This window comes from Callorhinus ursinus, unplaced genomic scaffold (genome assembly GCF_003265705.2).
Source record: "Callorhinus ursinus isolate GAN/ISIS: 27379988/994484 unplaced genomic scaffold, GSC_fseal_2.0 scaffold82, whole genome shotgun sequence".
NCBI classification, from domain to species: domain Eukaryota; kingdom Metazoa; phylum Chordata; class Mammalia; order Carnivora; family Otariidae; genus Callorhinus; species Callorhinus ursinus.
This window is the reverse complement of record NW_027397144.1, coordinates 2,534,676-2,561,220: the sequence shown is the minus strand read 5'-3', so window position 1 is coordinate 2,561,220 and position 26,545 is coordinate 2,534,676. Positions and strand designations below refer to the sequence as shown.

The 26,545-nt window shown below is 50.4% G+C and overlaps 1 protein-coding gene across 6 annotated transcripts in view; it reads left to right on the top strand.

Annotated features, from left to right (window-relative positions):
- CACNA1A (calcium voltage-gated channel subunit alpha1 A) overlaps nt 1-26,545 on the top strand; it is a 211,941-nt gene that overhangs the window by 116,080 nt on the left and 69,316 nt on the right. For 3 of the 6 annotated variants that reach the window (XM_073887694.1, XM_073887695.1, XM_073887696.1), the window contains 13 exons: nt 347-450; nt 1,634-1,749; nt 2,852-2,909; nt 3,972-4,063; nt 10,240-10,449; nt 13,467-13,579; nt 14,784-14,896; nt 15,021-15,152; nt 15,439-15,511; nt 17,473-17,590; nt 17,728-17,795; nt 20,970-21,076; nt 22,781-23,590. In XM_073887694.1, the coding sequence (XP_073743795.1) occupies nt 347-450; nt 1,634-1,749; nt 2,852-2,909; nt 3,972-4,063; nt 10,240-10,449; nt 13,467-13,579; nt 14,784-14,896; nt 15,021-15,152; nt 15,439-15,511; nt 17,473-17,590; nt 17,728-17,795; nt 20,970-21,076; nt 22,781-23,590 (2,114 nt within the window). The remainder of the gene's footprint in view (nt 1-346; nt 451-1,633; nt 1,750-2,851; nt 2,910-3,971; nt 4,064-10,239; nt 10,450-13,466; nt 13,580-14,783; nt 14,897-15,020; nt 15,153-15,438; nt 15,512-17,472; nt 17,591-17,727; nt 17,796-20,969; nt 21,077-22,780; nt 23,591-26,545) is intronic. The other 3 variants (XM_025863270.2, XM_025863269.2, XM_073887697.1) reach the window with 2 other exon arrangements.

The window sequence follows — 26,545 nt, the reverse complement described above, 5'->3', positions numbered from 1 at the left end:
AGCGTGTGACTGTGTTGGGGAGGAGGGAACCAAGGGATCATTTCTCCATTTTGATTGGGCTTTTTTTTTTTCCCCTAGAGTTTGATCTAGGAAGTTCTCTTGAGTTTCATGCTGGTTCCTGGGTCCTGTGAGGGCTACATGATTAGAGGGGACCTTGTCCTTCTAATGGTACCTCTGGGGCTTCCCCCACTAATTGATCCTGTTTCATTTCTCTGTCTGGGCTTCCAGAGCTCCAGGACTCCACAGGCCAAGAACATTTGAGAGCAGAGCTCCCCCTTCTCCCACCTGTCAGGTCATACATGAGTCCCATGAACGCTCACCTGCTTTCCCTCCTCACCTCCCACAGAGCAACGACGCCTCAGGGAACACTTGGAACTGGTTGTACTTCATCCCCCTCATCATCATTGGCTCCTTTTTTATGCTGAACCTCGTGCTGGGTGTGCTGTCAGGGTAAGTCTCTGCTACTCTTCCCCATCCCACTCCCCCTCACCATCTTCTGACCATAAAGAGGTCATCAAACCTTTGTTTTCATTCTCCAGGCAGAGAATAGGCCTTCCCTTGTCTTGGTTTAGCCAGAAAGTTATTAGCAAGTCGGGTACAGGTGCACAGGTTGTGCACTGCTGAGAGCACCTAGTGAAAGGACTCGTGGAGGCTGGAATCCAGCCCAACCATAGCTCACAACACTGTACCCCTGGCTTTGAGCAACCTCCACCCAGAGAAAGGGGAGCTTCTTTCCAATGCAGACCTCTCATTCAGGAGTCTTTCCCAACCCACAACCCACCACACAAGAAGTTTCTATAGAGCTTTACTTTCTATAATTTACATTTTTAAAAAAGCCATTAGATTGGGTTCCCCCTTCCCCTGTTTTCCAAATATACTATATATTTCAGTATACAATCAAATATACATTTTCATGACACATAGTATCCCTTACCCCCAAGATTGAATGTGGGTTTGGGGTTTGAGAGGCTTGATCATAAGTAGATTTTATTTTTCTTGTCACAAGAAGTCTGGGGGCTGGAATGGTGGTGGCTCCACAGTGCCATCAGGGACCCCGGTTCCTTCTCACTTTCTACTCTGACATCCTTACCAAGCAGAGGCTTTCAGTCTCATGGATGCCTCATGGTCTTAAGATGGCTGCCTCACACTCACAGGAGGGCCACTGCACATTCCAAACATGAAGAGGACGGAGGGAACAGGAAGGGAAGGATATATATCAGGCTACCACAGAAATCTTCAGCTTATGTCTCATTGGCCTAATTTAAAAGAGGGCTGAAAATATTCTTCACCCAAGAGTGCAGAGAATCGGAATGGAGTACCCAGCCAGCGGTGGTTGGCATGGCATGGTTCTGTGGTTTTGCTTTTTTCCTCCAGCTGGGTGCAGTTGTTGGATAATGTGGGAAGCTGGCAGAAATACCCCCAACCCCTATGGTGTTCTGATCTCCCAGGAGACCTGTTTCCTCGTGTTAAAGTCCACCGCCTGCCCTCTAGAAGTTTCTGAACCCCCAAACACATGCACATGCATGCACGCACACGCGTGCGCACACACACACACACACACACACACACACACATGCACGGAGTCCCTAAAATGCTGACAACAGCCAGACCTGGCTCTTTCCTGCTTCTGCAGGGAGTTTGCCAAAGAAAGGGAGCGGGTGGAGAACCGGCGGGCTTTTCTGAAGCTCAGGCGGCAGCAACAGATCGAACGAGAGCTCAATGGGTACATGGAGTGGATCTCAAAAGCAGGTGAGGCCCTTTCATCCCAGGAGCCTCGGAGCACACGGTGGGTCCTGCATGCAGCTTGCAGGTGGGTGAGGGGAGGACCCTGACAGTGGGAGAAAGAGGACCTGGCCTGGTGGCCCCACTTCTCAGCAACAGGAATCTGTAGCAGGGTAGAGAAACTTCCAGGGCGACACCAGGATAGGATGTCACATAATAGCAGAGGAACTTCGGTTGACATCCCAGCTCTGCCACCTCCTAGCTGCGAAGCTCACTTTCCTGCACTCCAGTCTCCTTGGTTGTTAAACGGAGATGTGATAGTGTCTCTCTTGCCGGGCTGTGGGGAATGCAGTAAGATCATCCAAGCTAAGCCCCCGAGAAAGAGCAGCGCCGGACACACAGTGGGCACTTGTTTATTGGTTCAGCCATTCAGCAGACGCTTATGGAACACCCACTGTGTGTCCGGAACTGTTCTACACACTGAGGATATGGCAGTGAACAAAAGACCAAATCCCCGCCCTCGAGGCTCCGGCGTTCTACTGAAGGAGACAGAAAATAAACGAGGACACATACTGTTGAGTGCTCCCCAATGCTGAGAAGAAAAATAAAGCAGGGTAGGAAGTGGAAAACAGCTGGAGGAGGTGGGGTGGTCAGAGAGGGTCTCTCTGAGGAGGTGATGTCCAAGCAGACCCGGAGGAAGCCCTGTGGATGTCTAGCACAAGGGGTTCTGGGCAAAGGGAATAGCAAGTGCAAAGGCCCTGAGGTGGGAGTGGTGTTGAGTCATAGCGAGGAAGCCAGTGTGGCTGGAGCAGAATACATGCAGTGGAAAATGGGAGGACGCGAGTACCGGGAGGTGACAGGGGCCAAATCAGGCAAGGCCTTACGGGTCACAGTAAGGAAACTTTATTTTGAGGGAAGTAGAGGTGGTGTTGGCTCTTATACAGTTGTTGAAGTGAGGCTGGGAGTCAGGAAGAACAAAGCAGCACATTTCTGGCTGGTTGAGCTGCCGGATTCAGCAAGAAGAGAGTGAAGGTGGCTGGGCAGACCCTTCTCCTTCCTGACCCAAGGGAACCCAGCCCAGGAGAGGCCTGCAGGCTCTGGAGCTTAACTATGTGCTCTTCCTCTTCAGAAGAGGTGATCCTCGCCGAGGATGAAACCGACGGGGAGCAGAGGCATCCCTTTGATGGTAACTGCTCTGAACGTGGCTCGGGGGTGGATCCCAGGGGAGACCACAGCAGCCAGTGCTGGGGGAACGAATTGTTTGCTTCTGAGGGGCCTCCAGGGGATGGATGCTCAGGGCCCAGGTGACTTCAAGAACAAACACGAGATCAGGTCATGACCAGGGAGATACAGGCATGGGGCGAATCTGCTTCTTTGGGGCATTTCAGGACTTTGGTTTTACATTTTCTGACCTGCCCTTTCTGGTTTAACCATGTGCCTCAGTATTCCTCATTCATAAAATGGGCATGACAGTATTAATACCTACTTCACTGGACAGTTTATGGAGATTGCATTAATGCTTCCAATAGAATGCCTACAACAGTGCCTGGCTCAGGGTCAGTCCCATCTGTGTTCGCTAAATAGATCAATAACCAAGAATCCAGCTTACTATTCAGGACAGTTGTCTCACATGTTAGAAATTTGGCTAAACAGAGCAATGACTTTGGATTGAAAAATACCAGGATTGAAAAGGAAGTAAAGGAGCTGGGCTTTATCTCAGTAGATTACAAAATGGATTTTACTATTTTGGGGGGAGGAGAAGAGATGGACTCATGGGGGTGTCTAAACCATTTTGTTGGAAGTGTGTGCCTGAACTCATTGTCCCCTGGAGAGCTCATGGGGGAGGAATGGCACCTCAATATTGAGGGAAGGCATCCACAGTCTCAGCCTGCCTAGCAAGCGTGCTAAAGGTCAAGGGCAGGCTGCTTTCATAGGAGTCCCTGTATGTCCAGTCCCAGGCATCCCAGAGAGGAGAGGGTGGCTGAGAGCCCAGACTTAGAGTCAGACTGAACAGGCCTTGATTCTCGTCTTTACCCCTGGGGCAAAATCATGCAACCTCCCTGAGCCTCGGTGTCACGTTTATAAAATGGGCGTATTCTTACTTCCCACCACCCCGTGGATGACCACGAGGGTTAATTAACCCAACAACATGTAGTAAGTCCCTGGCACCAAGAACCCAAGGACACCGAGGTATGGTCTTGTCTCAAAAAGGGTAACGTCCTTTTCTCTTGCCATGTTTCCATTGTTGGAGCTCTGCGGAGAGCCACCATAAAGAAGAGCAAGACAGATCTGCTCAACCCCGAGGAAGCTGAGGATCAGCTGGCCGACATCGCCTCTGTGGGTGAGTCCCTCCTGCCCCAGCCTGGTGCTCGGCTCTCACTGATCGTGCGAGAGATGGGAGCTGAAGGGCTGGGAACCACGGTCCCTCGATTTGGGTCCCTACTCTGTCCCTTTCCACCTGTGTGTCCTGGGGCAGATGATGTGATGATGGGAATAACAGCAGTGCCTGTTTCCTAATCCCATTGTGAAAACTTAAACAAAAGAATCCACATTAAGCGTTTAGAAGGGCGCCTGGGAGAGAATAAGCTCCCAGTCATGATATTAGGGTTCATTAGTGCTCACTGAGGGGCTGCTGTTATTAGGTGCCAGTTGTGAACAAGACAGGAGCCAAATCCCTACCCACGTGGCGCTTGCAGTCAAGTGCAGGACACAGATGTTGAACAGATAATTACCGAAATAAATCTGTCATGGTAATGGTGCTGCAGAGGAGACACCCCGGGTTTGGCCTGCTCTGAAAGAATGGGGTGTGATCAGGGAAGCCTTCTCAGAGGAGGTGACACTGAAGCTGAAAACTGAAGGATGGGTAGGAGTTCGTTATGGCAGTGAAAGCAGAGAGAACCATGGGGAAGGCTGTACTCCATCTGTTGCCGTTGGTTGTTGCCAAGGGCAGCGTTTGAGGGGGAGGGAACATTTACCCTTCCCCTGCTCACCCCTCCTGATTGTGTGGACTTTTGACCTTCTCCGAGTAATGAAAGTGGGAGAGCATCCAGACAGGGGAAATAACACATGACTCTGAGGGGAGAAGGCATTTAAACTGTGTGGTTGGAGGAAGAAAGAGGGGGCAGGAAAAGAGAGAGAGGAGGAAAAACTAGAGGCAGAGAAACAAGAAGGTGGGAGGAGCCTGGGTGGCCCAGTTGGTAGAGCATGCATCTCTTAATGTCCGGGTTGAGTTCGAGCCCCACATTGGGTGCAAAGATGACTTAAAAATAAAATCTTTTAGGGGAGCCTGGATGACTCAGTTGGCTAAATGTCCAACTCTTGATTTCAACTCAGGTTCTTGAGATGGAGCCCCGCATCAGGGTCTGTGCTGAGTGTGGAGCCTGCTTAAGATTCCTTCTCTCCCTCTCCCTCTGCCTCTCCCCCCCACAACAAAAAAACAGCAGGAAGGAAGGGGAGAAGGGAATTTAACATACACACATAGTTCCAGTCTACAGGCATCATCTGTTCTGTACTCTGCTGTTTTCACTCCACCCTAGTTTTTGACCTGAATGCTAAGTTTCGACATCATTCCCTTTACTCCATAAGGGTGGCTACACTGTAGTTTGCTTGGCCGTGGCCTTATCATATGGTGTTGGAGTTGTTTCCAATTTTTGCCCCAATGAGAAGCACCGCTGCGAACATTGATGTACAATTACTCCCCCCACCCTTTGGGCGTGTTTCCTTGGGGAATAATTATAGGATCAAAGATATTAACAGCTTTTCAACTCATTATTCAAAGAACCACTCTGAGTTTCCAAAGCACTGAACCCATTTATAAACCTGCCAAGTACTCATACAATCACGGATCCCCCATCCCGGCCACTGCGTATTTCCCCTTTAATTTCCTTTCCCAGTGAAGTAGGTCTGTAATGATACCTTAAAGCTTGTTTTTTGCATTTTTAATTTCTAGCCAAAACACTCTTTTCCTTGTAATGATGAACTAGTCCTATTTCAACTTGTGGAATACATCTGTTTCCCTCCTTCCAGCAAGTTCAAGAACGGGAGCACTCCATCAGTGTTCTATGTATTTGATGGGTTCTGTCTGGCCCACACATTTTCCCAAGGTTGCTTCCGTTTTTTTTAAATGTTTTGTTGTATTTTGATAGGCAAATATATTTTGTTCGTACCACATGTTTTAAATGCCAGGTGCTGAAGAAAAATTGGCATACTCAAGTCAGAATCTCCCCTATGGATAAGATTGGGTACCTGCTCTTAATTGGTGGAGAAATTATTTTTCATCAGTCATTCTAGAAAAGATGGAAAAGTGATACTACCCAGTGTTGGCAAGGATGTGGGGAAATGAGCATTGTCATATGCTGTTGGCAGGAGTATAATTTTCAGTGTTTCCAATATATGATTTGGTATTATTTAATTATAGATGTTTATATTCTTTGACCTAGCATTTCCACTTCAAAAGCATTTCTTCCATGTGTGCAAAAGGCCTATGCCTCTTCTCAACAGTGTTGTTTCTGATGTTCAAATAAGTGAAAACCAGAGGTGCCCGGCTGGCTCAGTCAATAGAGCATGTGGCTCTTGATCTCAGGGTCATGAGTTCAAGCCCCACATTGGGTGTAGAGCTTACTTAAAAATAAAATATTTTTTTAAAAAGTGAAAACCACAGGATGCCTGGGTGGCTCAGTCAGTTAAGCGTCTGCCTTTGGCTCAGGTCGTGATCCTGGAGTCCTGGGATCGAGCTCCACGTCAGGCTCCCTGCCCAGTGGGAAGTCTGCTTCTCCATCTCCTGCAGCTCCCCCTTGTTCGCATTCTCTTTCTCTAGCTCTCTCTTTCTCTCCCTCTCAAATAAATAAATAAAATACTTTTTGAAAAAGTGAAAACCAGAAACAACCCATGTGCCCAGAAATGGGGACATGACTGAAGAAATTACAGTATTTATACATGATGGACTATTATGCAGCCAGGAAAAAGAACAGGGTTGCTACTGGCATGGAAAAATGTTTGAAATCAATTTCTTGATGAAAAAAGCAAGTTGCACAGCATTATGTAAAATTTATGATCCCATTTTAAGAACAATATTAAGTATATCTACTTTAAAATGTGGAAATTGGAGGATCGAAAGGGATTTTCACTTTCTACATGACATTTTTCTAAAATGTACGAATTAGTGACAGACATTACTTTTGAAATAAAAAAAGTAATTACATAAGTTATAAGTTTAAGTTACTTAAAAGCGACAAAGACTAATTATGAGGAATCTAATGGCTGGCTGCATGGGCAGGGAGGAATTTGGTGGAAAAGTAAAGCTTCACGAAGGAGTTTTTAAACTGGGCTTTATGCAGAATGGGGTGCGTGCATCCATTTATGAGGGCTCCATGTTACAATACCACACACTGGGTGGCTTAAAACAATAGAAATCTATTTTCTCACAGTTCTGGAGCAGAAGTCCAAACTAAAATCAAGGTATCAGCAGGGCCGTGCTGGCTCTGAAGGCTTCAGGGGAGAATCTGTTCCCTGCCCCACGCGGCTTCTGGGGGTGTTAGCGATCCTCGGCTTCTCTGTCTCCAGTCTCTGCCTCTGTCGCCACATGGTCTTCCTGTGCACCTGTGTGGCTCTTCTCTTCTTATAAGGACACCAGTCATGGGATTTAAGGCCCACCCTAATCAATGTGACCTCACCTTAACTTGATTACAGCCGCAAAGACCCTACTTCCAAGTAAAGTCACGTTCATGGGTACTGGGTGTTAGGAGTTCAGCACGTCTCTCTGAGGGACACAGTTCAACCCACAACTTAGGCAGGATCTACTTCCATTTACAGAGAATTTTAGGGACCTGTCAATTGCCCCAAATCCCCAGATTAAACCTGGGTGGTGACAGACTACCATCCTCACCAGAGAACATTCTAGACTGCTACTAGCCACCTGTAGCTCTTGATCCCTTGAGTATAGCTGGTATGAACCAAGATGTGCTTCATTCTAACACATCAGATTGGGAAGTTCTAGTACCAAAAAAAAAAAAAAAAGAGTGTAAACTATCTCTTTAACATATATTTATACTGATGCTATGTTGAAATGATAATATTTTGGATCTGTTGGGTTTCATAAAATCTCTTATTAAAATATTTTTAAGATCTAAAGATTACCTGCAATTACAATTCCAGACCACAGAGAAAAATCAGAGATGAGGATGGGTCAAGGTGGAGCATGAAATACAACACAGATGACAATACACAGCTCATACGGGCCTAGCATGTAGTAGGTGTTCAATTAACGTTTGCTTCTCTTTCCCTTCCCCAAGAGTGCTGTGCTTGAGGGACTTGTCTCCGGGCCAGTGATCAGGAAAAACTTGCTCCAAAAGTTGGCACATGAACCAGATCCTCATTGTATCTCTTGGGGTTACAGTATAAGATTATCATGACCAATAAGCATAATGTGTCAGCATCATGCTAAAGTGTATTCCTCCCCACGGCCCTGCAAGGTGGGAAGTGTGGTTGTCCCCAGTTTGCAGATGGAGACACTGGAGCCCCAAGATGCAAAGTGACTTGCCCAAGGTCATTTGGTGGTTGGTGATAGAACCAGCTTTTCAGCGTGGCTCCAGCAAGAGTAGGAGTGAAGAACCTCCTGCCCAGTGACTGAGCTCTACCCCAACTCTCTCTCTCTCCTTCTCTCCCTCCTTCTCCCCATGGAGCATCCCAACCTGACCTGAGACCTTCAAAAGTCTCATTCCTCTCTGCCATGCCCTGTGGATGCTTGTGGGTCTGGGCACATCTTTGGGGGCTACAGAGACCAGGGCCAGAAATGCCCCAAGTGGGAAGGATCATGAGGAGCCACCTTGGGGTTCTCAATGCCTGTGAGGTCAGGCAGGTGATGGACATGAGAGAGGGGTCCAGCTACCAGGCCTGGCCAGCTCCTGCTGAGCAGGAGTGTGTTTAGAAATTTGTGAATAGGAAGAAAGTGGCATCCTGCGAGATGTCTGCTGTGTCCCATGCCTGGCTAGTGGGATGGGGTTGATGCACAAGCCGGATGGACGAATGAGTGACTGGACAAATCAGCTAATGGTTGCATGAGTCAATGAACAAACAAGCTAGTGAATAGGTGAAAGAGGGAATGAGCGAAAGAACAATAAACAAACAAATGAGTGCAATTGACGGTCTTCAAAAAGAGATCATTTAGAAGATAAAATCAGTTCATCCAAAACTGAGCTCCGAACCTCCCCACAAACCTGTCCACTATCATTGGAGGGCAGCTCTGTCCCTCCAGGGGCTCAGACCTAAAACCTTGGTTCCTCCCTCTCTCACACACTCACACTTGATCCAGCAGCGGGTGTTGACATCTCCCTTAAGGAGCATATCCCAAATCGGCCCACTCTTCTGCTTTCTCCGCCATGGCAGAGTCAAGCGGCGTCGTTGCTGGCCTGGACCAGTGCAGCCGCCCCTTCTTTGTTCCTGCCCTGGCCTTCCACAGTCTGATCCCCCCACGGCTGCCAGGGGGCGCTTGTGAGCACCTGAGTCAGGTCCCCTCCCTCCTCTGCTCAAACCTCTGTAGTCCCCGTCTCATTCAGAACAAAAGCCCAGGTTCTCCCCACAACCCATGAAGCCCTGCTTGTCCCACACTGTCCCCTCCCTGTCCTCACCAACTCCTTCTCTCCCCCTCAGCCACTCCACTCCGGCCATATTGGTTTCTGGATGTCATTCCCCAAATATGCCAGGCAGGCATATTTCTGCCTCAAGACCTGTTAACTCTTCCTACAAAACTGAGATGACTTAGCTCAACACCTTCACCTTGACCACTTGACTTAATATGGCAGCCTGCCCCATGGTCCCTTCCGGGGCTCCCCATCCCCTTACACTACTTTTTCTTTTTCCCAAAGTTCTTTGTAACTTCCATCACACTATTAATTTACTTTTTTATTATATTTGCTGTCTCTGTCCCCAAATGGAGATTGGGCCCAGAAAGGCAGGGCTCTGTCTATTGACTAGTGTATCTTGAACACCTAGAATAGAGTCTGGCACACAGTAGATGTTCCACAAGTAAAAGTATATGCAGGCAGATTCCTTGGTGGCTCATTCCTTGGTGGTCATGCCTAAAGTGAAGTGTCCATGGAAACTAGGGTCCTATTCACACCTCTTCCTGGAGGCCTCCCAAGCATGCAGCATGCAGCTCTGCTGCTTGGCCCTGCACCAAGTGTCCTGAGCTCCTTCCTCATTCCCCTTGTGGCATGACCCCCAGAATCATCAGATGTGGCCAAGAGAGGGAGACACAGAAAGTTGACTCCATCAGTGGAGAGCCATCTGCCTCCCCACTGACATCCAGAACTTTCATTGGTTGTTTCCAATACTATTATTTTTGCCTTCTTGTAAGCTCTGTCTCTGGAAGGCTAAGCCCTGGGTCATGTTGGTTCCCTCGGGCCAGAGGGCTCACCAGGAAGGCTAATGGATCCCCTGGCCAGATTCCGTGCCTGGGCCGCCCATCAGTTAATTTCCTCCACAGGAACACCCTGACATTCTCTATCCTTTCCTTGGCAGGGTCTCCCTTCGCCCGAGCCAGCATTAAAAGTGCCAAGCTGGAGAACTCGACTTTTTTTCACAAAAAGGAGAGGAGGATGCGTTTCTACATCCGCCGCATGGTCAAAACTCAGGCCTTCTACTGGACTGTGCTCAGTCTGGTAGCCCTCAACACGCTGTGTGTTGCTATTGTTCACTACAACCAGCCCGAGTGGCTCTCCGACTTCCTCTGTGAGTACCACCTGGCCCTGGACCCACCCGCTCCCCAATCCCTTCTTCACACCCTTTTCCCTTCTCCTCCTCTGGTGGTGTGTGTTCCTTCCTTGGCTCTTGTTGAATCTGTCCTTTCATTTGGATGCGTCTGTAACTGCTACCACAACAACAGAGCCCATCTTCTTTGGGCCTGGGGGCTGGAATTCAGGCCACCAAATACTACTGTGATGCTTTTTTAAGAGAGAGGCATGGGGCACTGGTGAAAGGAGTGTTGGAAGAGAGACAGAAAAGGGTAGAGACCACAAGACAGCCAGATAGAGACAGAAACACACATCTAATTAATGGGTGTATCTTCTGAGGATGTTAAAATAAGTAATTTGTGGTTGAGAGATGGGGATGCTTTAGGAACAAAGAGTGGCCCTTATGTTGTCCCCATTTTCTCTGCTCATTTCTGACACTCCTGGCTTCTCCCCTCTTCTTTCAAACCTTCTGCTTTCCCCCCCTTTCCTCTCTTGCTCTTTTTGACTTCCTTAAACCTGGAATTCATTTCTAGAAGACCTCCTCCAACAAGTGTGAGGACATCTTGCTCCCTCAGTGGGTACCAGGACCCCTAAGGCTTTGCCCTTCTGGGCCTATTCCCAGATTCCAGGAGTTAGCATAAGATAATATCAAAGTTGATGGCCAGTTGAGGGTGAGGAGAAGCAGTGAAAGGTAGGGAGACTTCTAACCAGGTTTTAAAAAATAAGGAGCTCCGAGCAATCAACAAGAGCAGTGTCTGGGCAGTGAGGAAGGCAAGTCCATGCCCAGGCTCTGGCTTATGGGCCCCAAGTGAAGATTTCCCTAAACCTTTTTGCCTGATGGCTGCCCTCCTCCTGCATGTACTGGTTTGTCTGACTTAGGTCTGTGGCTTCTTTCCCCTTCTGACCTCTTTTGGAATTGACCCAGACAGCCAGTGGAGATAGTCGAGTCTTCAGCCTAGAGAAGCCCAGGAGCCTGGTCCGGGTCATTGTTCCCTTGTAACCTTCCTTGTTCTCGATCACATTGGTTGACCCCTCAGGACACCCCCCAGGGACCAGCTCTCCTTCTGAGAGCCCTGACCTAGTTCCAAACTTAGTGATTACATTTGGTCCCCCTGGAGACTTACAAATGAGGACTCTTTAGTTCTTGTCTTAACCTCCTCTTGTAGTCTATTTTTAATCTCCCATGTTCTCTGCACTAATCACTTTGCTCTGTCTGTCCTGGTTCAGGAACAGGGGGTTGGGACTTCCTGCCTTGGGCCTCTGTGTCTGTAAAGGGCCTTTAATTATTCCCAGTTGAGAAAACTGAGACACAGAAAGGTTAAGTAACTTGCCCAGGGTCACACAGCTAGTAAGTGACAAAGCCAGGATTTGAACCTAGGATCCAAGCTGTGTCTGATGACAGATCCCTTCCCTGGTCACCAGGTGACCTGGATTCTCAGTGTCTGGACTGCTCCTAACTCATCATGTGACCCTGGACAAGTCACTCCCATCATCTACCAATCGAAAGCATCTTCATTTATAAAGCACCCTTTTATTTTATTTGCCACTAGGAAATAAAGCAGTGCTACCATCTTACACTGGGACATGTCAATTTGAAGATACACCCCAAAGTGTTTGTCTTGGAATCAGTGAAGTGTGGTAGTTTCTCAGGGTCTCAAATTTCTCATCTGGAAATTGGAGTTGATGGCCCTGAAAGTTCTTCCAGACCCACCAGTGCTACAGACAATTCTCTCAGGTCTTGTGCATTGCCATCTATCAGGTTTCCATGGTAACTGGGAAGCAAGCATTTCAGAAACTCTTAAGTACTCCCAGAGTTGTTTCTGGTGGTTCTTAGAATTACCAGATGTTATAGACAGATTTCCCTTGCTGATATTTTGGCCTGACGATCCTAGAGAACTTGGTTTCCTTCAGATACTGGGAGCTCCCTGGAGTCCAAAATACTAAGGGGAAGTTTCAATCAGGAATGAATGCAAAGGACCTTGACGGTTCAAACCATCTCTTAAAAGAATGATTTAATAAACACCCTTGACTTTCAAACAGAATTAGTTATATGACCAAAATTGACATTCTTGGAAGTTTGAGTCCTCCATCTTCCTTTCTATATGTTTTCTTCCCCTGAGACACCCTCCATATCCCCCCTTCCCATCCAGGGGTGAATATCCATACTTTTCCTGATGACTCATCTTCCTACCCCACCAAGAAAGCTCTCTCAGAAAAGGTCCTGAAATTAGCCATGTCTTTGCTGTAGCAGACAAATACCCTTATGTTACCTCTCCCCAAGGCATTTACCATTATGCTTTCTCACCAAAGGACAAGAATGCTTTATCTTGTTCGAGACTTTTAGACATCAGCAAGACAGGATTTTGCCAGGGGACCTCAGATAGGTTTTCCAAGTTAGGAGAAAATCTGTACCTTAGATGGGTTGCCCCTGAATCTCCAGCTAAGTCCCTGACGCAAGGATTACTAAAAGGACACCATTATGATTTCTATTTCTATTTTTCCTTTCAAGCTCAGGCATATAAAAGTGGATTAATCATCATTCTTAGATTGTGATACACTGGCATCCTGGGGCCATTGCTATTTTGTTAGTTAGCCAGTTAGTTTGTTAGTGCATTAGTTTTAAAAACATGGTAAGCACCCAGGAACCCACCAGCCAGCACAAAACCTGGGTCCTTGGCCATGACCCACGTCCAGCCCTTCTCACTGAACCAGGGCAAAAACTACAAGGTGGAGAGCCAGGGAACTTTTCCTTACTCCTTTTTAAGATTGGTCAGGGGTCAGTGGGTAGGAGGGTGGGGGGCCATTGTTGTTCCTCCTCTTTAATAGAGGAGAAACTGAGGCCCACAGAAAAGAAGGCTTGCATAATCTTTGGCCAAGGCCACCAATGACTCTCCTCTCTCCCTGCCTCCCTAGGCCAGAACAGGACGGGATTGCTATTAACAGGAAAATCAGAGCCGCCTGGAAGCACCCCCACCCCACAAAATTAACCTTCTCTCTGTTTCCACCCCCCCCCAGACTATGCAGAATTCATTTTCTTAGGACTCTTTATGTCCGAAATGTTTATAAAAATGTACGGGCTTGGGACACGGCCTTACTTCCACTCTTCCTTCAACTGCTTTGACTGTGGGGTAAGTGTTCTGGTTGTAAGGAGTTCATTTCCCCAGCTCTTACCTAGCATGGCTGAGGCCTGGGAACATCAGAAAGGGAACGATAGGGGTCACCGCTGGATGAGAGAGACTCAGCCGAATGTGGAAGGAATGAGAGGGCCATCCCAAATATTGGTGAGGATGCAGAGCTCCCAAGACTTTTAGCCACTGCCAGTGGGAGGGAAGTATGCAGACCCTCCTTTGCAGGGGGATTTGGTGATTCCCCCGCTCGGGCTTCATGCAAGAGCAATTCACAAGAATGCCCTGAGTGGCTTTGTTTGTAATAGCCTAAACCAAACAAACCAACATCCCTTTGCAGTAGCACGGATAAATAAATAAGTTGTGACATAGCTATATCATGGAATTCTCCACAGCGATGAGAGGCAACCAACAACAGCCCCACCTAACAACTGGATGAATCTCACCTGCATGATAATTGCACAAAAGGAGGCAGACACTGACAAAAATCAGTCCGTATAGCATGTTTCTGCTGATGCAAGTTCAAATGGATAAAACTAAACCATATTGGCTAGGGATGATGCTTGAAAACTTTAAAAAGGCAAGGACCTCGGAAACATTATGCTAAGTGAAAGAAGCCAGACCCAAAAGGTCACATACTGCATATTTCCATTTAAATGAAATGTCCAGAACAGGCAAATCCATAGAGACGGGAAGCAGATTAGTGGTTACTGGGGCGGTGGGGGGTTGGGGGGCAGTGCTTATGGGGTCGGGCTCTCTTTTGGGGGTGATGAAAATGTTTTGGAACTGGAGAGATGTGAAGGTCACACAACGCTGTGAATGTGCTAAATGCCACTGAGATGTGTGCTTCAAATTGTTAGTTTTGTCTTATGTGAATTTCACTTCAATTTTTTAAAAATGCAAGGAAATGGTTATTAAAAATTCAGGATGATGGTTATCTCTAGGAGTCCCTTGAGGCTTCCAGGGTGTTGACATGTCCTATTTCTTGATGGAGGTGGCAGTTACATGGATCTTCACTTTGCAGTTATACATTTCAGGAATTCTTTGCTCTGCGTGACTTACTATTCAATTTTAAGAAAGGGATGGGAGGAATCTGAGACCCTCATCCTGCTTCCATTTGAGGGCAGCTGGGTTGGATTCCTGCAAGGCTCAGAGCCAGGGCATGTTTTCCACGTCTCTGGACACGAGACCAGGTTCTCTGTTCTAGGTTATCATTGGGAGCATCTTCGAGGTCATTTGGGCCGTCATAAAACCCGGCACATCCTTTGGAATCAGCGTGTTACGAGCCCTCAGGTTATTGCGTATTTTCAAAGTCACAAAGTAAGTTCTTGGAGTTCCCTGGCATCCCAACAGGGGTGAGGATGGGGACCAGGTTGGAGCCACCTCCAGCACCTCCAGCATGCCCGGCCTAACCGCCCTTCCCCCACCCGGCCTCTGTTGGCAGGTACTGGGCATCTCTCAGGAACCTGGTCGTCTCTCTTCTCAACTCCATGAAATCTATCATTAGCCTGTTGTTCCTCCTTTTCCTGTTCATCGTTGTCTTCGCCCTTTTGGGAATGCAACTCTTTGGTGGCCAGTAAGTGCTCAGCAGATTCCCCGACTTCTGCTTCCCTGGGGCCAAGTGCCCCCGGATCCACGTCCAATGCATCCAGAGACCCAGGCTCACCTGCATCCCGCAGACCGCCCTCCTCATGGCCTGGATGCCCAGTGCACTCACCCAGATGGGCGGGGCCCCGGGTCCCGGTCAGGGTTTCTTCTGAGGAACAGAGATGCTGGAGATGTTGCCCTGGAGACTGGATGGCTGAGCCAAGCCCTCAGCACCCGGGCAGGGCCAATGTGAAATGCCTGTGTCCTCCCTGCAGGTTTAATTTTGATGAAGGGACTCCTCCTACCAACTTCGACACTTTTCCAGCAGCAATAATGACGGTGTTTCAGGTATAGTCTTCACCCGGCCCCTTGGGTGGATGCCCCTTAGTGTCAAAGATTAAAGGTCCCATTTAGCGTATGAGGGGCTTCCTTAAATCCCTCTTTCTCTGCTTTGCCTTGCCCCTCTGTTTTAAAAGACAGGTTTTATAATCAATTCAGGTATGGTGAGGCCAACAGATCAGTAGATAACTGCCATTGGAAAGACAGTTTGTTATACTTGCAGATCCCAAGAGAGGGAGTCATGCATGCCACACAGGGCCACACGGGGAAGCACCAGGGTGGGTCAGGAGGCAAAGGGAGGGGGTACACGAGCACAAGGCTTTGACTGTGGTTTCTGCAGGAAGGATCGGCGAGGCAGGCTAAGCAGATTCAGAATTGGCTAGCTTGAATTATCTCAGTGGGCTCTGGGCATCAGGGTTGTCTCGGGTTGGCTGGTACCTGCCCTGAGTGCCTAGGGCAGGGGATTTTCGGCTCTGAGTGTAAGAGCCTATAGAGGAGGTGGTCGGGAGTACAGGCTCTGGATTGGTTGGTTTGCATTTGAAAAGTGTGCTCACAAGACAAGTTGTTTACTATTTGTAGGAATTAGCTGGCCCTAACTCCCTCCAGGGTCAGCAAGCCCCAGATGCCCCAGGTCAAAGCATCAGAATAGAGAAAATAAAAGACATGTTTGCTACACCCACCCTCCCCAGATTGGAAGACACACTGATCCCACATTCTAAGGCAAAATAGACCCTCGGTGGTCTCCCCAAAGCAACTTCTGCACCTATGTGGACATATGCCCTGAGGTTTGGAACTGACCTTGCTCGGGACCACCAGAGCCTTTCTGGTGGGTTCTGTCTCTTTGGGGTGAGGGGGACAAGGGAGTTTATGGAAAATGTGACTTCACTCTCTCCCTCTCCTGGGAGGGTAATTTCTAAATGAGACCCCCTAGACCAGGGGTTGGAAAGGGAAACCACCCATGAAGTTCTGAACCCCCACATACATGATTGCTAACAGTTGTAATCACCACCCATATATCTTTAGCACAGGGCTTCTTGTCCGAGAGGGATTCTGTCCCCCAAGGACACTTACTTGGAAGTTCTGGAAGCATTATTGGGTGGAGGCCAGGGCTGTTGCTCAGCACCCCACAGTGCACCGGACGGCGCCACCCCAGAGAGTGACCCGGCCCCAAATGTCAGCAGTGCCGAGGCTGAGAAACCTGCATTAACAGATTGACATTTTTGGAGTTCTTTCACATTTACTTTATCCTTGTGAAAATATTACAAAGGAGGGAAGCTGGATTTTTTTTTTTTTCCCCAATGAGCACGCCTGTCCCCTCAGTGTATCCCATAAGCATCGGGGCAACTTATATTTGCCGGCACCTGCATCCCTGTGCCTGATGCGTCCTCTGGTCACTGGTTCCCGCCCTGCCCCCAGGCCCAGCAGTCCAGAAGGACCAGTGAATATGTGGCTTAAGCAACAGAGCTTGGGAGGCTGGAAGTCCATGACGAGGGTGCTCACATGGTCGGTTCCTGGGTAGGACTCTCTTCCTGGTTTATGGATGGCCACCTCCTTACCCGACACAGAGAGAGAGACAGGCCACGTTCTCTGGTGTCTGTTCTTAGAAGGAAAGGCGCCAATCCCATCCCAAGAGACCCACCAGCATGGGTCCCATCCCCAAATACTGTCACATGAGGGTTGAGAGCTTCAAGCAATGAATTTAGGGGGTACACCTCCATCTATAGCAAATCCCCTTATCATACCATGGAAGACAGAGTTGCAGAAAAAAGCATCACCTTTTCCTAGAAACCAGACTGAGAGCCCCTCAGGGCAGGGATGGCCCTTCCCACTCACAAATGAGGCAAGACCCTCCCTCCGCCAGACAAGGGCCTAGGAAGAGCTGCCTTGGGCAGGTTCCAGCCCCACAGCTGCGTCTCCGCGGGGCCCATGGCTGAGAGGGGTTGGCTGTGTGTTTCTCTGTCCCCTTTCAGATCCTGACGGGTGAAGACTGGAACGAAGTCATGTATGATGGCATCAAGTCTCAGGGGGGCGTGCAGGGTGGCATGGTGTTCTCCATTTACTTCATCGTGCTGACGCTCTTCGGGAACTGTATCCTCCGTGGGGGAGGTGGGGCAGGCCTGGGCGGCTGGCGGAGCAGATGGGGGGGGGCCGGCAAGGGAGGGTCCGGGAGGCCCCGGTAGCCAGGGTCCAAGTGGCGGTGCTTTCCCTGACTCCAGTGCCTGCAGACACCCTCCTGAACGTGTTCTTAGCCATCGCGGTGGATAATTTGGCCAACGCCCAGGAGCTCACCAAGGTGGAGTTGGTGGGAGAATGTTTCTCCCTGTGGCAAAGTTACCACCTGCTCATGGCAGATCAGGACTGGGCTGGGCGTGGGGGGTGGGGAAAGGGTTAGAGCTTTTGCCCAGGATGCACCGGGCCAGGGAGGAGGCACCCCCTCCCCCTGAAACAGACTGTCCCTGACCAAGCGGATTCCAGGGCAGAGGAGGTGGGAGGTGGTAAGGCAGCGGGCCTGCCACAGGGAACAGATGGCAGACTCCACCGGAGTGCCCATTTATAGGGAGTAGGCAGCATCAAAGGACCTCCAAGGAATGGTGTAGGCCCCAGGCTAGCAAGCACTGTCACCATCCTAGAGCTGAAAGGACCGGACAGATGGGGTATAACCTGCACAGGGTCTGGAGGCTCCATGCGCGGCCCCATGAGCTTGGGAGCTGGCCGGACTTCGCCTCCAAGTGGCAGCAGTAAAGAATTAGGTGATGCTTACGGTGCCAGGCATTGCTGCCATCTCCCTTTTGCAGAAGGGGAAACTGAGCCTCAGAAAGGAAAAGTCACTGGTCCCAGATGGTAGGATAATAGCAGCTACTATTTATAACATCACACAGTGCACAGGCACTCAACACGGTTCTTGCTTTACAGTAAGTGCTCAATAAACGGAGCCTCTATCGGTCCCTAGGCACAACCGGGCCCTAGAGCTTTCACTGGACAGAGCTGGTAAAAGAAAGCCTGGGAACCCAGGCCTGGCAAGCTCCAGAACCCAAGTTCTTTACCTACAGGCTCTGCTGGCTTTCACTGGAGCCCCAGCTGAGCAGGCAAAGATACAAAGTAAAAACCACAGTGAAAGAGGTGGGGATTTACTGTTCTCCCCATTTCACAGATGGGAAAGCTGAGGTCCAGGGAGGGTAAGTGAACTTGACACATAACTGGGAGCTGAAAGAGCAGAGATGTGATTCCCTTAAGGAGCAGAAATGAGAGAAGAGCAGAGGACAATGAAGTCGGGAGATAATTTGGGAGAGGGGGCTGAGAACCATCCACGCAAGAAGCCCAGTTATCACTCCTGTCAGTGATGTTGAGTTACCCAGGCAAAACTTGCTGGCAGATGCCCCTTTGAGCAGCCTTGAGCTCCCTGGGACTCAGGTCCAGCTCAGCTAGGCACAGAGGAGGCAACATTGCTTTCAGTCCCACAGCTCACCTCCCTGGGATAGCCCACGAACAGGGCTGCGGGGAATGGTTATGCAGGTTGTGCATTGCGCAAAGGAAGCCGGGCACATTTTCTTGCAATTTGAGAGGAGGGTGTTGGGAAACAGCCCCATTGCATTAAGAGAACATGTGCAGAGTCTTCCTGTCGGCCCAGGAGGGCCAGGCCTAGGGCATCCCTCCGCTTCACGGCCCCATCTCCTGAGCCTCAAGGTGTTGAACCGAACTGAGTGGACGCTGCCAAACCCTCCATCTGCTAGCCCTGGCAGGAGGGAGGGAGAGTTTCCCGGGCCCTGCTCCGACTCGGGGGAAACGGAAGTCTCTGCTACCCCAAGCACACGGCCCCGGGCCTGGTCACCATGGAGCTGCCTGGCTCCGGGGGCTGATCCAACCGTGTGCTCATCCCAAGTTCCGGGAGCCCATCCTCAGAGGCTGTCACCGGGGAGAGGGTGCGCCATGAGAGTGGGAGAAGGGGAAGGAGAGAGGCAGGATCATCTATGAAGGATGGACATTCTCCTCCAGACCCACATTGTTTCCTTCATTTATTCTACAAGCATTTCTTGAGCATTTCATACAAGGCAGGTACACTGCTAAGCCCCTAGTGTCTTTTCATCTCATTGAATCTTCACAGAAACCCTGAGAAGTAAGTTCTCTGAGCCCCACTTTACAGACTGTGTCATTCATCCAAAAGCATTTATTGAGCACCTACTGTGAGCATGGCCTGGTCTAGGAGCCAAGGACACGGCAGTGAACAGAGTAGGCAAAAATCTGCCCTCGTGGGGCTGACATTCCAGTGGGAGAGATAGACGAGAAATAAATATGTCAGATGGAGAGAAGAGCGAGGGAAGGAAAGTCAGGGAGAGTGGAAATTTTAGGTGAGGATGGTGAGGCCCCAAGACGTGAGGCAACTCGCCTGACATCAGCAGTAAGCGGAGGAGCTGAGATTTGAAGCCAGGTAGGTCTAGAACCTGCGATCTTAGCCACGTTTGCTGCTGCTTAAACTTGACCCATGCTTGATACGCACCCAGGCACAGATTCTGGGGCCCAGACCCGGGCTCTCCCAGGGGCCTGGGAGTCTGCATTTGCAGTGATACTAAGGCAGGTGGTCCAGGGACTGGGCTCTGAGAAATGCTGAGTGAGGTGCCGAGGAGAAAGGGAGGTCTTATGAGAAGGGGTGGCAAGGCCAGATCCCACCTCCGTGTTGTCACTGGCGGAGTGTCCTGATCTGAGCATTTCCAGGGTGGTAAGGTTGCTGCTTGCCCCAGAGATCCCAGTGCAGGGGGAGAGGTGCCCTGCCATAGCACGACTCTTCTTACGGGTGGGTTCATCTCTGGCCATTTCTTTCTCGTTGCTTTTTCTTTGCTTTTTCTTTGTTGGCTTTTCTGTTTTACGAATGAGGCCCTGCATGAAGGCTGAAGAAGGATTTAAAGCCCCAAAACATCTTTTTCTGTATGTATTTTTAAAACATCTTCCCCCAACCTAACCGGCTGAGAATATAAGCTCCTCTCCTGATTCCCCTTCTGGAAGCTGTTGGCAGTGTATGGGATGGGCCAGGGGACACCAGGTTTTTTTCTTCTGCACGTGGGGGCTAGTCAGTGTTTTTGAAAAGTCCTGGTTCAGAGAGCACAACCCAGAAGGTAAAGTGAGAGGAAAATCTCTGCATTGACTTCCGGCTCATTGAGACAGGGCGCAGAGAAATCTCTATTGTGGGGAGGAAGAGAGACTTTTTTTCCTTTTCTTTTCTTTCCGGCTGTGTGCTAAAATAGGGTTAATAGTGAGCTGGATATCGAGACTGCACATAAAGGGGGTAGCAGTGCACTTGAACAACGTCGGGCACCTGTTCCCACCTGCAGTCCTTGGCTCTGGTCGGTCAACACCCAGGCCATACCTGCTTATAAATATTCCACATGTTGCCCCTCATTAGCAGTAGGGTCCAAGGTGAGGCTCCAAGGCCTAGTCCATGTTTTGTGAACAGGGGACTCCATGTGTCTTTTAGGATGAGCAAGAAGAAGAAGAAGCAGCCAACCAGAAACTCGCTCTACAGAAAGCCAAGGAGGTGGCAGAAGTGAGTCCTCTGTCGGCGGCCAACATGTCCATTGCTGTGTAAGTGCTCCCAACTCCAGAATGCTCCTCAGCCTGTACCCCCTCTCCGGCAACTATTTGGGGGCAGGAAGCAGTCCCTAAGAGAGTTGAGCTTTAGGATGAGGTACTTCTGCTCTCCCACCCCTTTTTACTCGATAAATAGTTAATAAGCACCTCCTATGTGCCAAGCCCTGTTCTAGCTGCTAGGGATGCAGCATTAACAAGAGGCTAAGGGGTGTACAGAGGGCTAGAGCTGGAGAGAGTTGGGCTTTTAAATAAAGTTGTCAGGAAAGGCCTTACTGAGAAGGTGATAAGACCTGAAGGAGGTGAGGGAGGAGCCATGGGGGGATCTGAGGGAAGAGCATACCAGGCAGCAGGAACAGCGTATACAAAGGCCCTCAGGCAGGAATGTGCCTGTTGTGTTTAGGGAACATGAAGGAGGCCATTGTGACTGACATAGAGGAAGAGAGGGAGGAGAGCGGGAGGAAGTGAAGCCAGACAGGTGACAAACAGATCTTGTGGGTCATGGGCGGGACTCACATTTGCTCTGAGTCAGGTGGAAGCTATGGAGGGTTCTTGAGCACAGGAAGGACAAGACCTGACTCGGGTGTTCATGGGCACCCTCTGGCAGCCGTCCGGGGAACAGACTGTGGGGAGCAAGGGTGGAAGTCAGGGGACCAGGTTGGAGAAAAACTGCACTGGTCCATGCAAAAGAGATAGTGGAACTGGAGTAGGGTGATGGATGTAGCTGAAGTCTATCTAGGCAGATCATGAAGGTAAAGCAGACAGAGTTTGCTGGCAAAGCAGAGGTGGTGAGGTGGTGGGAGCTGAGGTGTCTTGATTAAAGGGACATTCGTTGACACTGATATTCGGAATGGTGTCTGCGTCGGATGTCCCAGGGATTTTGCACACTGTGGGGCAGCGCATCACGTGACGGTGGGGAGGGGGCTTTCTTTGCCAAAGTGGAAGGAGGTGGCTGTGAAAGGGGAGCCCAGGAAAACACATCATCTGACAGTCTGTGGAAGGTGATGGTCTGTATAAAACTATCAATGCACACAGAAATCCTGGAAAAGCCTGTATCCTCCGGGCTGGGCTCCAGCCTGGTGGGCACTCCAGCAGTGGCCCTGTGGGTGAACAGGCAACCGCAGATAAAGAGGCGCTGCCCCCCAGACTCCCAAGTACCCACCCGGGCTCTCCCTGGGACCACCCAGACCTCCCGTGACCCAGAATTGAAGGCTCATGCAGGCACCGTGGACGATTCCAGAACCTGCTCCCAGGCCACTGTCCATTATGACTGGCTGTCTCAGAGGTTAAAATAGTTTGAAGGTCAAGGCTATATCCCCCAGGGGGTCATGTGCTACAATTTGCAAAGAGTAGAGAGGACAACAGGGACGCCCATCTGGGCTCAGACCTCCGCCACTAGACAAAATACGCAGTCAGACTGAGACACCTCACTGGATCGAGACACCCACCTGGGCCAAGGCGCTTGCTAGGCCAGGATGTCCAACCAAGTTAAGTTTTCTGCACAGGCTGAGACACCTGGTTGGGCGGAGATACCCAAGCCAGGCCAAGATACCCTTCTGAGCGTCCATGTGCCCTGGGTCAAGACCACCTGGGTTGAGACGCCCACTGGGCTGAGACTCCCCTCAGTCGGAGCGGCCTGAGCCGGCCACAGTGCCCCGGGAGGGGGGGGGGTGCTCTAAGCCCTGCACCCTCCCCTTGCAGGAAGGAGCAACAGAAGAACCAGAAGCCCACCAAGTCGGTGTGGGAGCAGCGGACGAGCGAGATGCGGAAGCAGAATCTGCTGGCCAGCCGGGAGGCCCTGTACAACGAGATGGACCCGGACGAGCGCTGGAAGGCCTCCTACGCCCGGCACCTGCGGCCGGACATGAAGACCCACCTGGACCGGCCGCTGGTGGTCGATCCCCAGGAGAACCGCAACAACAACACCAACAAGAGCCGGGCGGCCGAGCCCACGGTGGACCAGCGCCTCGGCCAGCAGCGGGCCGAGGACTTCCTCAGGAAACAGGCCCGCTACCACGACCGGGCCCGGGACCCCAGCGGCTCGGTGGGCCTGGACCCCCGCAGGCCCTGGGCGGGCAGCCAGGAGGCCGAGCTGAGCCGGGAAGGGCCTTACGGCCGCGAGTCGGACCACCACGCCCGGGAGGGCAGCCTGGAGCAGCCGGGCTTCTGGGAGGGCGAGGCCGAGCGGGGCAAGGCCGGGGACCCCCACCGCAGGCACGCGCACCGCCAGGGCGCCAGCAGGGAGAGCCGGAGCAGCTCGCCCCGCACGGGCGCCGACGGGGAGCCGCGCCGGCACCGGGTCCACCGCAGGCCGGCTGACGACGGCGCGGAGGACAAGGCCGAGCGGAGGTCCAGGCACCGCGAGGGCAGCCGGCCGGCGCGGGGCGGCGAGGGCGACGCCGACGGGCCCGACGGCGGCGAGCGGAGGCGGCGACACCGGCACGGCCCTCCGGCCACGTATGAGGCGGACGCGCGGAGGGAGGACAGGGAGCGCCGGCACCGGAGGAGGAAGTAAGTGGGGGTGGGGGGTCTCTAAGCTGTGGCCGGTGACAAGAGCGGTAATAAAGCTAAGCGCCAACGTGGCGCCTGCGGGGTAGCCCGCACCTGTTGAGCGTCTCAGCCTTCTGCGGTAGACCCCACTGTCACGGATGGGGAACCGAGAGGCGGAGCGGCCCGGGTACGAAGTGGCCTGAACCTAGGCCTTCTGGGCTGGCCGCCAGAGGCTGCAGGCTCACCATTTCGCCCTTGTGCGTCTCAGGGAAAATCTATGAGAAATACCCCCTTCCCCCCACCACCGAATTCTTCAGCTCTTCCATGTACTTGCTGTGTGACCTTGGGCAAGTGACTTCACATCTCTGGGCCTGTTTTCTCAGTCTGTATAATGGAGATGGTGGGATCAAATTGGGTCATTGCTGGAATTCAAAGAGAGAATTCCAGCAAAAGGCCCGGAGAAGAGCAGAGGACACGGAAGTGCTTGGTAAATGTAGACCATTTTTAGCTGTTAATGAGTCAACCATCTTTTTTACCTGATGGCTGTTCCTGAGGGATTTGAAAAGCCACTCAAGGCCCTCAGAATTGAATTGAGAGCAGGGCTGAAGCTTTTGGAGGCTTCTTCCAGGCCAGCGCCCTACCCAGTAGGAAACAGCATCCTTGTTTTCTTAATATTTTGCAACAGTCCTGTAGTAATTCTACATAGAGAAGCCCAACCATGTTGAAACAGACATTGTTCTTATATTCACTGATGTCCTGTTAGTCTTTGTTTATATCACCACGAGGGTATCATATTGATTTTTTAATGATGTGTTTAAGTGGCTCTGTTATATGACATAGGCACTAGGCCAGCACTTACCAAAATTGAATGTGTATGTGAATCCCCAGGGACCTTATTAAAATACAGATTCTAAATCAGTTGGTCTTGGGTGCAGCCTGACATTCTGCATTTCTTAGGAGCTCCCAGGTGAGACTGATGCTGGTCCGGGGACCACACTTTGAGTAAGGAAGGTCTAGAGGGCAGAGTGAAGTGACGTAGGGCCCTGTGTGCAGAGGCACCGTGAATGGGACAGCTCCTGATGCTGGCTGGCTCCAGGTGGGGCAACTCAGGTGACATGAGGGAGTTGCCACCAGTGTTGAGATTTTCCAAACTGGAACACCCCTCTTGCTGAAGTTCCTTACGAAATAGAGTCTAGTCTTCCTTTAATGTGTCCAGTAGTTGCATTCTGGGAAAATGGGGTGTGTATTTAAAACATACAAGGGGTGTCTGGGTGGCTCAGTCCGTTAAGTTTCCAACTCTTGGTTTCAGCTCAGGTCATGATCTCAGGGTTGTGAGATCGAGCCCCACATCAGGCTCTGTGCTCAGTGAGGAGTCTGCTCGAGATTCTCTCTCTCCCCCTCCCCCTGTGCCCAGGGCAGGCTCCCAACAGGAACAATCTGAGAAGGGAGTAAAGTTTTCTAGGCTAAGAACAGCATGTGCAAAGGCCCTGAGGTAGACCAGAAGGAGGCCAGTTTGCAGTTTGGAGGGTGAGGAGAGAGTGGCAGACAAAGAAATGGAAGGGACAGTGATGGGTCAGCAGGACCTTCAATCCTCTAAGGACAAGGAGAAGCCACAGAAAGGATGTTTAGGTGGAATACAGTATTTAGAACATGACTCGATAATTAAGGACCCGTGATTCACCAGCGCCGTTCTTCTCACTACTGCTAGTATTACTATTATTGTCATCCTTGTGGTTACATGACTCCTGTGATTAAAGGAGCCTGGGTGACAGGGACAGAATGTCAGCACAGCCTGGTGGTGAAGGGCAAGAACTCTGGAACCGGAGGTCACACTCCTGCCGGTCACCTCCCGCCTGTGTGACTTGTAGTATGTCCCTTCCCCTCTGTGCACCTCTGTTGGCTCATCTGTAAAGTGGGGATGAGAGTGGTACCTACCGCCTAGGGTAAGCAGAAGGTTCAACTGAGTTAATACATGTAAAATGCTTTGAATCGTGCCTGGCGTATAATAAGTACTCAGTGAATGTTAACTGTTATCACTGTGAAGATTATTACTACGTACTCAATATATGCTAACTATGTGTAGTAGTGGTAACAGCAAGCTTTCAGGAAGTATTAGCTATTACTATTATTATTATCACTCATACTGTTAAGATTTTCTCATCGAAGCACCTGGATGGCTCAGTGGGTTAAGCGTCCAACTCTTGTTTTTGGCTCAGGTCATGATCTCGAGGTCGTGAGATCAAGCCCCGCGTCAGGCTGTCCACTCAGCATAGAGTCTACCAGAGATTCTCTCTCTCCCTCTGCCCCACGCCCACCTCTCTCCCTCCCTCTCTAAAAAAAAAAATTGTTTTTTCTCATCGACAGACATAAAAAAAAAAAAACAACTTTATATGCATAGCCTTTAGAGTGACCACTCCAGCTCCTTTCTTTCACAGATGGGGAAATTGAGGCCCAGAGAGAGGAAGGGATTTTCTCCAAGGGCAGCCGGCTAATAGCAGCAGTGTGATAAGAATGCAGCTTTCCTGAATCCCACAGGTGGCCTCTGCCCCCCCTCCCCACGGCCACCCCCAGACCTGCATCAGGAGGGCGCTGCTATTCCCTTGGTAATGGACGCACCAGATGCCCTGGCCAGGGGAGGCTTTACTCTCCTGGCTTATGAAAAGGTTCTAATGCTCGTTGGAAATAAAACTTCATGAGGATTCAGACACTTCTAGAGAAAAAAATCCAAGACGAGGCATTCATCTGCTTAAAAAAAAAAATGGCCAAGAGAAAACTTTATTCACGAATATAATATACTAAAAAGACATTTCAGGTCTCTATGGTGACAAGCCAGTGGCCCTGCCTAAGGGCTTTGCCACTTGCATTTTTCCTTTTTATCATTGCCTAAGCCTTTTCCCAGACCCGCACTGTGTTTTTCATTCACCAGAACATTGATTTTATATATATATATATATAATTGCTCTCTTTCCGTTCCCT